Source organism: Sinocyclocheilus rhinocerous, unplaced genomic scaffold (assembly GCF_001515625.1).
Source record: "Sinocyclocheilus rhinocerous isolate Xijiao unplaced genomic scaffold, SAMN03320098_v1.1 scaffold28, whole genome shotgun sequence".
In the NCBI taxonomy this organism is placed as follows: domain Eukaryota; kingdom Metazoa; phylum Chordata; class Actinopteri; order Cypriniformes; family Cyprinidae; genus Sinocyclocheilus; species Sinocyclocheilus rhinocerous.
Genome location: NW_015652416.1, coordinates 1,212,570 through 1,227,261, shown reverse-complemented (window position 1 = coordinate 1,227,261; position 14,692 = coordinate 1,212,570). Strand labels below are relative to the sequence as shown.

Here is a 14,692-nt window from a genome sequence, read left to right as displayed (position 1 = left end):
AAAATGGCGGAATACGTAACTCGGGGGAGAAGAATTGTTAAATAAATTGTTATTTTTGTTTTCTTTGCGCTCAAAAAGTATTCACGTAGCTTCGCAAAACTGACGTTGAGCCACTGATGTCACATGGACTGTTTTACCGATGTCCTTACTACGTTTCTGGACCTGGGAACATTACAGTTGCGTTGCTGTCTATGCAGGGTCTGAGAGTTCTCACATTTCATCAAAAATATCTGAATTTGTGTTCCGAAGATGAACGAAGGTCTTACGGGTTTGGAACGACATGAGGGTGAGTAATTAATGACAGAATTTTCATTTTGGGGTGAACTAACCCTTTAAGAGACTTTCGTTTTAGACACAATATTGCCTGTTTTTGTTCTATTTCGCCAACAGAAATAATTCCAAACACAGCCACAGCTCTGTTTTGCGTCTCTGAGCAACATGACGGTGTTTCGTTCCTGAATGAATCAATAGTTTAAATGATTCGGTTCAATCGCAATGACTCGCTTATTAACAGCGACTTGATGCCACCTACTGGCGGTTTTTATTTCACATTTAAATTTTTTTATTTTTTTTTTTATAATTTCAAATATCAGTATTCAACGTTTTGTGCATCAAAACATTATTTATTCATTTGTAACCACAGGTTAAAGCATTCCATGTCCATCAGAGCTGCATTAAACAGTGGGTAAATATATCTAATCCACTTCAGATGCAGCTTCTGTGTTTCCTCTGCATTGCAAAGATGAATTTTGTTGATACTGATTTCACTTTATGATTTTGTTTAATATTTTATTTAAAAAGAAAAATCTAACTAAAACTAAATGTGACATGCTCACAAAATCTACGACATATACTCTATATAAACACTATACTATGTTTTGTATAACTCAATTTAAATGTATTTTTTTCTCTACGGGCAAGTAACTTTTATACAACCACATGAGAATGCTTAATGTCAAGCCCTGACATGGTATGCTGATTAGTTCAAACTGCTGTGAAATGAATGATAGTCAAAGGCAAGATGAAAGTCAAACATTTGGAAAATTAAAAACATTAAAAATAGTGTGACTGAGTCATACAATATAGGAAATCCACGAAATTACACTAGGTTCAAATAGTTGAAATCACTTGACTTGATATCTGTGTGCATACAGTTACAAAGTTATTAGTACTTAGGTGACTGGATTTCCTAACAAAGGCAATAGAAAGGGTGTTTACATGATTCTAATGTTATTAGCAACCTGACAACATAGGTGTGCTGCTTACCTCGAAGTAACAGTTTCCCTTTGATAAGGGGCGTGGAGCCACGTAGCAGCCAACTTCATCAGAGTTCCCTTGGTAACTACAGCAGGGAAGTAATAAAAAGCTTAATCTCCAATAACCAGAGCACTGTTGCTATAGGTACATTATTAAAATGTCCAGTGATGTGTGCTGTTGAAATCACGTTCAGTTGTGTTTCTACATGTTTCACAATGATATGGGTGAGAGCTACTTTTGGAGACCGAACAGCAGTTTATTTTCTAAGGATTCAAGCCAGAAGTAACTCAGAAAGATCAAGTTAAATCATAGCTGTCAATGCTACTGATCTTCAATAACACTACTTGAACTAAAGACATCATAAAATGTAGAGCAAAATGCTATGTAAAGGAACAGTTCAGCCAAAAATATTGTTCCAAAATGAATTAAATAATAATAACAATAATTGTTTCTTGAGCAGCAAATCAGCATATTAGAAAAAATTCTGAAGAATCATGTGACACTAAAGACCGGAGTAATGATGCTAAAAATTCAGCTTTGCATCACAGAAATAAATTACATCTTGAAATATATTCAAACAAAAACATTTCTTTGAAACTGCAATAATATTTCACAATATTGCTGTTTTACTGTATTTTTGATCACATTAATGCAGCCTTGGTTAGTATAAGAATCTTCCAAAGCATTTTTTTTTTTAAATCTCAATATACATATTTACAATATTTTTGAGTGAACTATTCCTTTGAAGTCAGCACACATTTTTTACACTCTTTGAATTCTCAAACTGAACAAACAAACCGATACAAATTCATTCTGAAAATGCTGGAGACTTCGCCTTTAAAAAAAGATGAATTACAACATCACATGTGCAAGGCCTGTTTATTTTTCTAATGGATGGAGTTTGCTTTTCATCCTTATTCTGATCAAATAAAAACAAGTAGCCACTGATGTTCTCTGAAATTATAATTGTTTCAATCAGTGAGGTCAAGTGAGTCGAGGCTGATTACGTCTTTAGTGGCTCAAATACACGCACACATAATGCTTTACGCTCGCAAGCCCAGCTCACTGATATCGATGGGGGTGGATGGTTGTGCAATTCAAAATATACAAATAAATAAGGATAAATGAAAAGCAGTGCAGAAATTTTCCATAAAAACTAGGGGGGTCAACACAGGCCAGGAGCTGATTTCCAAACACATTGGAAAAAGAACAGAGCGTGGGTCACTCGCTGGGCAAACCTACCTTAGCGTGTCTCCATTCTTCAACATTCGTTTGTATCGCTCTTGATAACGAACAGCACGGACTTCCCTGATTTCTCTGATCCTGCGCCGCCAGTTCAAGAATCTGTAGTGTAAATTGATATCATCCATCTCATAGGTCTGTGGAGTGGAAAACAGATGCACAATTAATTGAAATGTAACTGAAATTGCAACATACATATCTTGACAATTTGCGTTATCAAATCGGTTCATATTCAATTCTGATTCTCACAAATCTCTGTATATGCTGTGTGCTTAACATGCATTTTGTAATACAAAGTGTGCTAGATTCAATTTATTCACATATTCGCATAACTTGCAGCATTTTTGTGGATAGAAGTTTAAAACCGTTCACCAGTATTTTTCCAAAATAAAAGCTTGAGGATTTTAAATGTTACAAGCATAATGTTCTGAATGTTTGAAAAGTAAAACATAAATATTAGTATTATAACTTTTAGTGTAAAATAAGATAACATTATAATTACTAATGTACCTGTAAATTCACGTTTTATTTTACAGAATAATTGTAATATATTTCAGTTACAACTAATAATAATAGTACTTATTAAATTATTATCAAGCTTAAAGGGAAGATTAAGTTTACTTGCAAGCACCGACTGTCATAAAAGAAACCATGTACATGTGAATGTGTCGTTAAATTATAAAAAATATTAATTAAAATCTCAGTGGATACGAAGCAAATATTTAACGTCTTGGGTTCTCGGCTGACATAATAAAAAAGTTTCAGATCCCCTGCTCTAAAGTGTGCAATGGTTCAGAAATGGGATGCATATTTGTCTCCCCACCTACACCTAAGATGAACATCACTCAGCACTAAATACCTTATTATCTAGAGTCAACTGTAAGTTCCCCAGTATCAGTCGTTTACAAAACATTTATCTTTATCACAGAGCCTTATTGTCATATTTGGGCTATACACACATGCAATAAATTATACTACTACTATAAGGAGTTATCTAAGAGTCTAAAAGGCCTCAACAGATGTAACGTGTCAGCTGTCATACATACACCCAGGATATGATCATTCTAGATTGTCATAATTATCATGTCAATCACATGGTGGCACCTACTACAGCATTTAGCAACAGATACAGATATGATTTGTTTCTCATAAAAAAAATTGGACAGACAGTAGTCCAGACAAAAGCATCTGGCTATGTAAATACTGACTACATCAATGCTATATATAGTGTCAACAATAAACTATTATCTAAATTCTGTTATAACAGCGTATCGTTACTATTTATATAATGATTGTATGTTTAAAGAAAAGCTTGTGTCACATTTGACAGAAGGGAAATAATTAAGTAACAGATGCAATAGCTCATACTAGCAAGTTAGTTTCAATCACTGCTAATCACCTTGCATAGCTAACAAATTATTAGCTTTGAGGCCTACTCGAAATAAATACAAAAACTACAGAACCACTAAATGTCTAGTCATTACAATGTAACGTATATAAATATTATGTCGTTACGTACGTACCTTATGTACATCAGTGGGTAAGACGTTATAACATTCTAAGGCCACTTATGTTTACTTCTAGCTATGGATTCCATTAGCTAAGTTACCTGACAAACTTCGCAGAAGTGAAAGCGGCTCTTCCTGGATGGCGTCAGTCGAGGAATGAATGCAGCGCACCAATGAAAGGCGTCACAGAGTTGATTGACAGGCGTTTGACCAATGAGAAACTTCACAGCCGCACGCAGGGGTTTTTGAGTTAGGCTTCAAGAACTGCGCAGGAGAAATTAGCTTTTGACCAATTTTACATACTACATATAATTTTATAAGCATAAAGTATATAAATATTTTTTCAAGACGTTATGTGTGTGTGTGTGTGTGTGTGTGTGTCACACACACACACACGCACACAGTTGGGTCCTATTTAACATAAAAAATATAATATGTTATTATCGTATAATCATGCGTTTTTTATTTAAAAACGATTGTGGCTATATTTAAGTGACAATATGCAGTCAGCTGGTCATCATCGCAAAAAATAAACCCAACAGGGTAAATAGGGTTTATTTTGCAATAATGGCCAGCTGACTGTATATTATCGCGTGAATACTGCCACAATCACATTTGTTAAATTAAAAACACACTGTACATGATCTCACAGCTAATTAATAAAATAAATACATTTTTAAAAAATTTATAAAATATTGATTTGAATTCATTTATTTTTTTACTTGTAAAGATTAAAGAGAGACATTCATCCTGTATGAGTGGTCAGATATAGGCTACATCATTTTCCTGGTCAACGGTTATTATTCTTTAGTATCTGGCCAGTGAATACCAAGAAAGACCAATCAGAATCAAGTACTCCATTTAATGAAGTCATTTAATGAAGTGACACAAATACTTTATTATTAACACATTATTAACACAAGTGTTGACACAACTATTTCCATTTTTCATTCTATGAGGACGTATTTTCAGTCTATTAAAACGGTCTGGCACTCTATTACCTCACACAACTGAAAAGTGGGTTACAGAACATTTGGTACAATCTAAAGGCCCCTTGTGTCTGTGACTCATAACGACTGCAGGAGTTAAATGTACTGTAAGCGTATGGGCCGTAACATCTGAAAGACAGGATGATGCATGCATCTTATTTTTGGTGTAAGTTACACTGAGAAACTGCTGACAAATGGAAGCAGAAAAGTTTTAAAAGAAACATAAGAGCCGGAACCATCGAACTCTGACTTGTAGACAGAGACGAGGAGGAAAACCGTGTAATCTGGTGAATCTGGAAACAGAGAGACCCCATCGGTTTGGCATGCTTCTTGGAACATTCTCCTGCCAGAACATGTGGAAACAGAGAACGGGGTCGTGCTGTGGCACGGATGGGAATGTCAGACGGCAGGTGATTTTTGCGTTCTTTGCCAAGACTAATCAACTCTAATAAGAGAACATCAGCCAGCCGACTTTTGCCCAAACAAGGAACACTCCAACATTTTGTGGTTTCCAGAAGTTAAATAACTAGGCCTGGCCTATCAAATTGGGATTGTTCAATGGTATTCATAACCGATAAACAGATCTTTTCTGCGGCACAAGCCGAGACTCAGAAAGCAAACATGTTTGTGTTAAAGAGAACTATGACCACACATGTCAATATCGTAAGATAATCATCTAAATCCTGTTTGCCTTCTGCACTCATACCAGCCCATCTTTGACATCTTAACTTTCATCCCGCTTCATGACAACAACAAATAAACACCACTCTGTCCTTATGGGACCCCTTCAACTGGGTGTGATCTGAAAGCAGGCTTTTGCATGTAAGAGACCCCATCAGACACATCTGCTGGGTGCATCCTGATGGTAAAAATAGTTGGTTTAAATCTAGGTATAAACCCCTTGGCCACTGTATGGAATTTTCATCGTCTTCAACAAAAGCACTCCGAGACTTCTCGGCACTAAAAGACGACTCGATTAATGGTATCTGTGCCAAAGGACAACTCTGAACTTTATGAAGTCCTCCAAAGAGATCAGATTTATCTGGATGACTAGGCTGATGGATTGCATTATTAGCTGCTGGCATATATCGTCTTGTGTACATTCCAGTGAAAACACTGCCCCAAGTATCCACACGGTCCCTTCTCCAAAATAAATTATTAGCCGACTTTTGCCCAAACAAGGAACACTCCAACATTTTGTGGTTTCCAGAAGTTAAATAACTAGGCCTGGCCTATCAAATTGGGATTGTTCAATGGTATTCATAACCGATAAACAGATCTTTTCTGCGGCACAAACCGAGACTCAGAAAGCAAACATGTTTGTGTTAAAGAGAACTATGACCACACATGTCAATATCGTAAGATAATCATCTAAATCCTGTTTGCCTTCTGCACTCATACCAGCCCATCTTTGACATCTTAACTTTCATCCCGCTTCATGACAACAACAAATAAACACCACTCTGTCCTTATGGGACCCCTTCAACTGGGTGTGATCTGAAAGCAGGCTTTTGCATGTAAGAGACCCCATCAGACACATCTGCTGGGTGCATCCTGATGGTAAAAATAGTTGGTTTAAATCTAGGTATAAACCCCTTGGCCACTGTATGGAATTTTCATCGTCTTCAACAAAAGCACTCCGAGACTTCTCGGCACTAAAAGACGACTCGATTAATGGTATCTGTGCCAAAGGACAACTCTGAACTTTATGAAGTCCTCCAAAGAGATCAGATAAGGATGACTAGGCTGATGGATTGCATTATTAGCTGCTGGCATATATCGTCTTGTGTACATTCCAGTGAAAACACTGCCCCAAGTATCCACACGGTCCCTTCTCCAAAATAAACTATTAAGTGGCAGAATCACCCTTGGTTGAATCACTCCATCATAAAGCAACGTTCTCAATTCAGGTGCTTGTTCAGTCCACTTGTTAAGTCTGACTTCACGTGTTGAATCACTCCATCATAAAGCAACGTTCTCAATTCAGGTGCTTGTTCAGCCACTTGTTAAGTCTGACTTCACGTGTCAACGGGTCCAAACATTATCATATCCCAAAAGCAAGCAACATACTACTGAAAAATCATGATCCTAACCTTTATCTCCATACAGAAATGTCGGATGGTCAGACAGTGACTCATCTTTTATGAATCATTGAATATTGGTGTCCAGGACACTGAGCCTGGAGACTGTAATTTATACCTTTAGTTTTTAAAAGCTTTGTTTAAATGTGTGAATAAATATTGAGTGTTCTCAATTAAAACAAGTAGAGGCTTGGATTCAGAAATTTCTTGCGTCACAACTTAACACGTTGTTGATATTATTGTGAATGCTTAGTCCATATACGTGTCATTTTTTAAAAACTTTTTGGCTTGGCAATTCGTAACTTCCATGACGAATGCCAACCCCAAGCTCACGTTCGTCTACATCCATTTTTGGAGTGCAATGCCCACATGTCAACATCCAATCAACTGAACCTCAAACCAAATCCCTGCTCCACATTTTGTCTTTTTCGATGTTCAGAAGTATGTCACAATACGGAAGAAAAGATCAGTCACCGCTTCAGTTTCATCGCAACTTTAATAAGTAGTTTTTCTGCATCTGAAAGATTATGAAAAGGTTCAAAAAGTAACTAATACTACAATGCTACATAAAAAAGCTTGACTTCTATGAAGTGGCTGATCTTTTTAGAATTATTAGAAGCAACAGGGTTAATTGTGCGACTCTCCCACAAGCAAATTACCGTAGTCGGCAGAGAAATGGAATCCCTCGCCTTCATTGTTACCATGGCAAAGATTACTAGAATGCTCTAACATTTTCACAGATGATGCAGAAAAAGTAACCATCATAGCCAGAGTAAGTATCCTGGGCAAAGGAATGTTTCCAGATACAATAATGGGTGAGGGAAAGCTGGAGCAGTGCTTGATGATTTCTAAAAGGAAAAATAATCTCTCTCTCTTTCTTTCCACCCCCCCTTACACATTCTCTCTCCCTCTCTCTCTCTCTCAGTCCCAGCCCCTGAAGGTGTCATAACTGTGCTCTCTCCCTCTCGCTCTCTATCACCGCCTTTCAGATCTTTAAAAGCCGCTGCTTGCCGTTTCTCACTCGTTCTCGGTTTGTATCCTCTGGCACTGCAGGGGACTCCCAGCTCGCAGCCTCACCAAGCTGAAAACCGAGCAAAGAACCAGAGAGGGGAAAGAGAAACAGACTTCCAGAAATAGCATCAGCCACGTACGACAGAACCGTGCATGGAGAACCTGAGACCCGGACGCAAGATGTCTTTCCTTTCCAACTTAACGCCCGTTGTCCTGTTGCTGATCATCTACAGTGGATCCTGGTCTTTGGCGGGTCGCTTGGGCCCCCACAAAAATTGCCTGACCTGTAAAGACGGGCACCCCTCGGGCATGGGCCGGGCCTCCAGGGACCCGGCTGGGGCGCCCAGCACCACCGTGTTGGCGTCGGGGCAGCCCTGTGGGGTTTACACCCTGAGCTGCGCCAAGGGGCTTCGCTGCGTACCCCCTCCACGTGAACACAGCCCCCTTCAGGCTCTGCTGCAAGGCAGAGGCTCCTGCGCCAAACAGAGCGGAACCAGTCCCACCGAGAGGCCCCGCCCCACAGGTAAGAGTTTCAGCCAGCGGATGCCTTTGCGGTCCCTTCCTCCATGCCGTAGCTTCGCCGGCGTCTCGCCGTGCCGCATGCGGTGAGAAAATGCGATGGCTTATCTGCTTTAAGTACCACAGCGAAATAGCTCAAGGATGCATTTCAGGTTCCACGGATGTGCTGGCAAGCCACTGCGCTGCAGTGTCCATATCAGAGGCTTGGTAGGATGACAAAACTGTAACTGAACCAAGGACATGTGCATAAAGTGCCGGGAATAGCTGCTGGTTTGCATGTGATGGCTGTAAATTCCTGCAGGGTGTAAAGGCATTTCTGTGATTTGAGGCTTTCGCACGTCGTAAATACGCATGATGAAGATCACTTGTAATAATGGCCATTTGGATGAATGTGCAAGGGTTGTATAGGAGTATAGATGTGTGTGTGTAGTTGTGTGACAGTATATGCAACTGTGCCATGCATATGGACATCAGAACTATTCAGAGCAGAATAAAGAGGAGAAACAGAGGAGATAAAGAGCAAGAGTAGTGTATGTGTTCTTGAGTGTATATCAGTGTCACCCACATTCCTACAGTGTCATTTCATGTAGCAGGTGAAATGTAGTCATGCAGTCTCCATCTACTGTTTACTTTCAGTCATTACAACTTAAGAGATGTAGCCTATATTGTCAATTTATAAGAATGGTTTCAGGAACTATTCTTTAAAAATGTGGGTTTGTCCAGATCAAATATCCCAAATCACACAACATATACTCTTAAATCACAGCCAAACATATTCATTTAGTTGAATCACAGGTTTCAATGTCTTTTTCTCAAAAATGCAGAGTCATAATTCAGTATTAATGTCCCTTTTCTCACAGGGCCACATCCTTCAAATAGTGGTGAAATAGACAAGGTGAGTCTATCTTTGGTTTTTGGCTTCTATAATTAATGCTTACAATCTAAGCATTAGACCAAGATTTAAAAAAAACTCTACTGGAAAAAGGGTTAATTAGGCTTCATTGTTAACTGTTTTATATCAATTGTTAAATTAATATTAAATGTTAAAGACAGGTCAGATTGTGGCTGTATAATTAAAGTGGAACTCTAGTTTTAAGATCCTGAAAACCTTATGATTTTATGTGATTTTTTAATAATTATATAATTGAATATACTTATTATTTTATATTGTTACACCAAACTCATTTGTGTACCTCTAGGTACAAAACAATCAGTGCCAGAAGAGAATGGAATGATCAAAATGCCTCTTAAGCAAATATACATAATACAAATTCTTAAGCATGACGTGTGGCATTCCAACATTTTGTTCTCAACATTTCCTCACCAGGCTCCATGTCGCAAGCTGCTCAACACTGTCCTGCGAGGTCTCGAACTCACCATTTTCCAGTCCGATCGTGACATCTACATCCCAAACTGTGACACTCGTGGGTTCTACAGGAAAAAGCAGGTACTGGTTAACTAAATCAATATCCAATGGAAATAGGGAAAAGATTCAAGTGGCTTTATTGATATGGTAAAAGGGCTTTGGTAACATTAACATTTTAAAAAAGTCAATTATATAATAATGAGAAGGATTATTTTATCACTGTTGTTTACTCTTTTGTTAGTTCTTCCGGTTTAGTAGTATCTACCCAACTTCCTTGTGGAAGTTCGTTTCAATAAATGAACTAAGGAGGAAGTTTTGAAATCTGAAGGTCACCATTATGAGCCATTTTGTATTGCGAATGACAACCTTCGATGTACCAAAGCCAGAACAATCTCCTGTTGTCTTGTAGTGTCGGTCTTCTAAGGGCATGCAGCGCGGCCACTGCTGGTGCGTCAATGAGATGGGCAACACCGTGCCATCACGTGCCGGGGAGGATGGCATTTTACCATGTGATGGAGAGTGAGGGGAGCGTCGGCCCCACAGCTCTGAGCCTGGAGGAAGAGGAGGGGTACAGGGAGAGGGGATGACTTCAGCTCGGTGCAAGACACTGCCTGACCAGGACACTCCAGGGATAAACCACTTCACATGGAAACGGGCCCTCACTCAGAACGTCCAGACCACGTTCACTGCCATAAACTCGAATAAACACCATCAGAACACAGAAATAATGACCACTACACCACATGAGCTTAAGTTGGGATAGGTCAGCTGTTACAGAGAGATATTTAATTCCTGGCCACAACTCCTATGTTTGTTTCTCATAGGCTGTTTAACTATTAAGCAGATGGGGTGACGTCCCCTCTCCCCTTCTCCAATGATACACTGACAAAACTATAGATATGAAAACAGAATATACCTTTGCGTCTAAATTTCCTTGAATCTTTTCCTCGAAGACTTGCATACTTTTGAATCGTACACATTGTCATGTAAACGACATCTAAACGCTACCATAATGTGCACATTTGGGAAATACTCCTTTTTCGTTCATACGACACTGACCGCAAACACACGTCGTGGATTATTTGTACATAAGTGAGGTTATCGTGGTTGGTTGTGTCATGAGGTGGAATATTCAGCTGATGGCTGTTACCTTTTTCGAGAAGTTGTTAGGCATATTTTTATATATTTCAATATGCTATTTTATATATATATATATATATATATATATATAAAATATATATAAATTGTTGATTTATTTAATGAACTACAATGCCATGTATTTTTATATTCTCAGCAGTTTTTTCATTGTCAAAACAGAGCTTATTTTATTTGCTAAGAGAGTGAGCGCCATGCGATGGTGTCACCATAAAAAGGGATTAAAAACAAAAATACAACTTAAACACACCCTTAAGAGCATTTACTGCTGTACATGTGTTTTTGATATAATTTGTATTATTTTATGTCATTATTTATGTTGATCCTTCAGTATTGGAAAGTGTTACTATATGGCTTAATTTTCAATATTTCAGATTGTATTCTGGGTATTTTGTTCAGAACTCTGTGTTTTCTCATTCCCAAAATGCATTGAGAAAAAGTGCACAAAATAATGTCTGATCAATGTACCTCACACTGATTTTGTTGTATCAATATATGTGCCAGTAGTTGTGGGCCCTTGAAAAGGAGCCCATTGCAAAAAAAAAAAAACATATATATATATATATATAACGTGTGCAAGAACTATGATACAAAATAAATAAATAAACAGATACAGAGAAAAATAAATGCATATGTTAATATAAAGACTGACTCTTTGCAGGATCTCATTTGGAAACCCACATGCATGAAATTGAATATGATAAATTATGAATACTATCAAACCATGCAAATGCACAACTGAAATAGAAAAAAAAAAAACAGAAGCAATGAATTAGCAAAAGGCAACAAGAAAGAGCAGATGCTGCTGTTGGCTGCAAAAATACAGCCATATGCTCATACAAATGTCACATACAAATATTACCTTGTGCATACTGAGCTATGGTGACTGTGCATTTTTGCAAGCCCAGAGCAGATTTTGCTTACTAAGAATAACTTTATGCTTTATCAGGGTATAATATCTTGTTATATCAGCCAAGTAGTTACATATAATGCTATTTATACAGTCTAATTCTCATGAATATAAAGGACATATTAAATATTTAGAGTGCTGGAGCTTTTGTGCCAAGACAGACTCATGCACACGTATACTCACACAACAATCCATATGCTTGTTTCCAAGGTAACAACATATAGCAGAATATAGCATATGTCTGTCTGTGCTTTCGTCATGCCCTACTTTGAATCACTGTGACTTGGAGAATTTATTCGCTCTGTAACGTAAGCTACATTTTTGAATGCATATATTATTAGCTGTGTCGAATCAAGAGAGCCAAAATATAGAATCTACAGAGGAAGATATAACTAAATCTATAAAAGGTATTTTACCTACATTTGATATGATATTTGATCAGTGTTGGGAAGGTTACTTTGGAAATGTAATAGGTTACAGATTACAAATTACTGTATCTAAAATGTAAATACAGTAGTAGTGTAACTATTTCAATTACTTTATTAAAGTAACGTAACTGATTACATTTGTTTACTTTTCTAAATTTGTAATGTTTTCAACTGTTGATAATTTCCAAACATGTAAACCAGGCAGGGTTAACCTTACAGTAGTTCAACACTGATTACTGTCACTTTCGAAATCCCTCATCACTTTAATTAAGATTATATTCATTTAATTTTACAGCACGGCCACCACAAAATCAGACTTACTTTGAGATCATTCTGAGGTTAAATACAGATTTAAAACCATAACAAGAAAAAGTTTAGTAGCTATGATATTGTTTTTGAAATCAAATCTTTGCATAGCTATGACAGGAAACACTGGCATCTAACAATGGCTTGGGGGAAAAAAACAATTAATCTTTAAAAAATAAAGCATATGCATAAATCCAAATAGGAAACCGTTATAGAATAAGCATGTGTCCTATTCTGTGTCCTAAACTCCTGAAACATTGGTGTCACACATTTTAGAGCAGTCACTGCAATTTATGAAAGACATCAATTAAATATGTATGTGGGTGTTTATGGGGAAAAAAATCAGATGTAACCCAATTTGTAATTGTTAAAGTGCCCCTATTATGAGCTATGAAAAGTTCATATTTTGGTTTTGGTAGTCCCCAACAAAAGGGTGACATGCATGCAAGGTCAAAAAACACTTTCATTGTCTTATAATATGCATTTATTTTACCTTACTTGCTCAACGACTCCCAAACGATTCGCTCAATGATTCATTTTTCCAAACCCCTCCTTTGCGTGACGCTAATCTGCAGTGATTGGTCCGATTGGTCTCATTTTCATTTCATTTCGCCTGTAATGCCTGATAAAGCAGTGTTTGTGAGCGCAGTGCTGCTTTGTGTACAGAGTTACCGGGGAAACCGCTATTTTTTACAAGCGGCACCTAGTGGCAAAGAATGAATTTGCATTTTCATTCAAATCAACGCGAAAAGACTAACAAGTGGGCTAATGTTTAATTTTGACGTCAACATGAAACGGCTTGGGATTCGTTTTAAAAACGACTCGTTTCAATGATTCAGAGTCGACTCTTTCTTTTGAGAGACAATAACTTTATACACGGTGCACTTTCAGATTTAAAACTTTGCAGGATGTTTTCATTCTCTTAGAGCTGTGTTACACACTGCATGAAAGGTAATTTTCAAAAATCCATAATGGGGCACTTTAACATTTTCATAAGTAGGCTAACTGTAATTTAATTACACATTTTTTTCTCAGTAATTGTAACTGTAATTTACTGTAGCTGTAAATGGCTAAATGTAACTGATTACAGTTTATTACATATTACTTATTTATATTTCACATTTACTATAACTGTAAATGACTACATGTAAGTGATTACAGTTTATTACATTTTATTTATTTATATTTATTTATTTATTTTCATTTTATTACATATTACATTTATTTTGTAATTAAATTACATAATTTAGTTATGTAACTAGTTACTTCTCAACACTGCATTTGATATACTGTCACTCCAAAAACACAAAAGTTCCAAATGATTTCTGCGCCTCCAGAGACATCAACCCAATTGCAAAAATAATGAATTTTCAAAACGGCTTCCCAGACACCACTGCTAAGACAATGGCAAATAGACTAAATATTGTAATTTCTACAGATTTTTAGGAAAATGTGAGTTGTGCTTACCTGTATAAACATTGACAATGCTAGGTTGGCTTGGGTGGTTGCCAGGGTGTTGCTGCGTGATTCCTCTCATTTCACGCGTTAGTTTTTACAGGCCCAAAAGTCAAAAGCCCACTCCCAAGTCTCTGACAGGGTGCGTTTCCCAAAAGTTCCGTCGTTACCAATAGAGTTCAATTAAACTTACCACTATAGTTAGCTAACGATGCTTTTGGGAAACGCACCCCTAATCTCTAAATAAATGTTCTGGCTGAACATTTTTCGCATATTTTAATTAGGCTAAATACAACGTGTTCCGCAGCCTATTAATGTTGATAAAACTATATGTTTTTCGCCCCATCAGTCAAGGTAACTTCGGCTCATGCTGGCGCTAGGACCGATTCTGTCCGATTCGTGAACGAACCGTATTTTTTGAACCGGTTCAACCGAATCATTGAAAAGATCCACCTCAAAACAACG

The 14,692-nt window shown here is 37.4% G+C and overlaps 2 protein-coding genes across 2 annotated transcripts in view; one reads left to right on the top strand and one right to left on the bottom strand.

Annotated features, from left to right (window-relative positions):
* The window catches only part of LOC107714925 (SPRY domain-containing protein 3-like), a 69,996-nt gene extending 59,594 nt beyond the window's left edge, over window positions 1–10,402 (bottom strand). The window contains exons 1-4 of the mRNA XM_016520923.1: window positions 10,351–10,402; window positions 9,932–10,038; window positions 2,500–2,636; window positions 1,267–1,342 (exon numbers count right to left, since the gene is read on the bottom strand). Of these exons, the coding sequence (XP_016376409.1) occupies window positions 1,267–1,342; window positions 2,500–2,636; window positions 9,932–10,038; window positions 10,351–10,402 (372 nt within the window). The remainder of the gene's footprint in view (window positions 1–1,266; window positions 1,343–2,499; window positions 2,637–9,931; window positions 10,039–10,350) is intronic.
* On the top strand, window positions 7,960–11,140 carry igfbp6b (insulin-like growth factor binding protein 6b). The gene is made up of 4 exons (XM_016521000.1): window positions 7,960–8,611; window positions 9,468–9,502; window positions 9,935–10,054; window positions 10,383–11,140. Exons 1-4 carry the CDS (start codon window positions 8,242–8,244, stop codon window positions 10,494–10,496), a joined length of 639 nt encoding a protein of 212 aa, XP_016376486.1. The 5' UTR covers window positions 7,960–8,241; the 3' UTR covers window positions 10,497–11,140.
* The last annotated feature ends 3,552 nt before the right edge of the window (window positions 11,141–14,692 follow it).

Coding starts and splice junctions, on each gene's coding strand:
- igfbp6b (XM_016521000.1), top strand. CDS start 8,242: ATGGAGAACCTGAGACCCGGACGCAAGATGTCTTTCCTTTCCAACTTA. Junction 9,503..9,934: donor ATAGTGGTGAAATAGACAAG/GTGAGTCTATCT, acceptor TTTCCTCACCAG/GCTCCATGTCGCAAGCTGCT. Junction 10,055..10,382: donor GGTTCTACAGGAAAAAGCAG/GTACTGGTTAAC, acceptor GTTGTCTTGTAG/TGTCGGTCTTCTAAGGGCAT.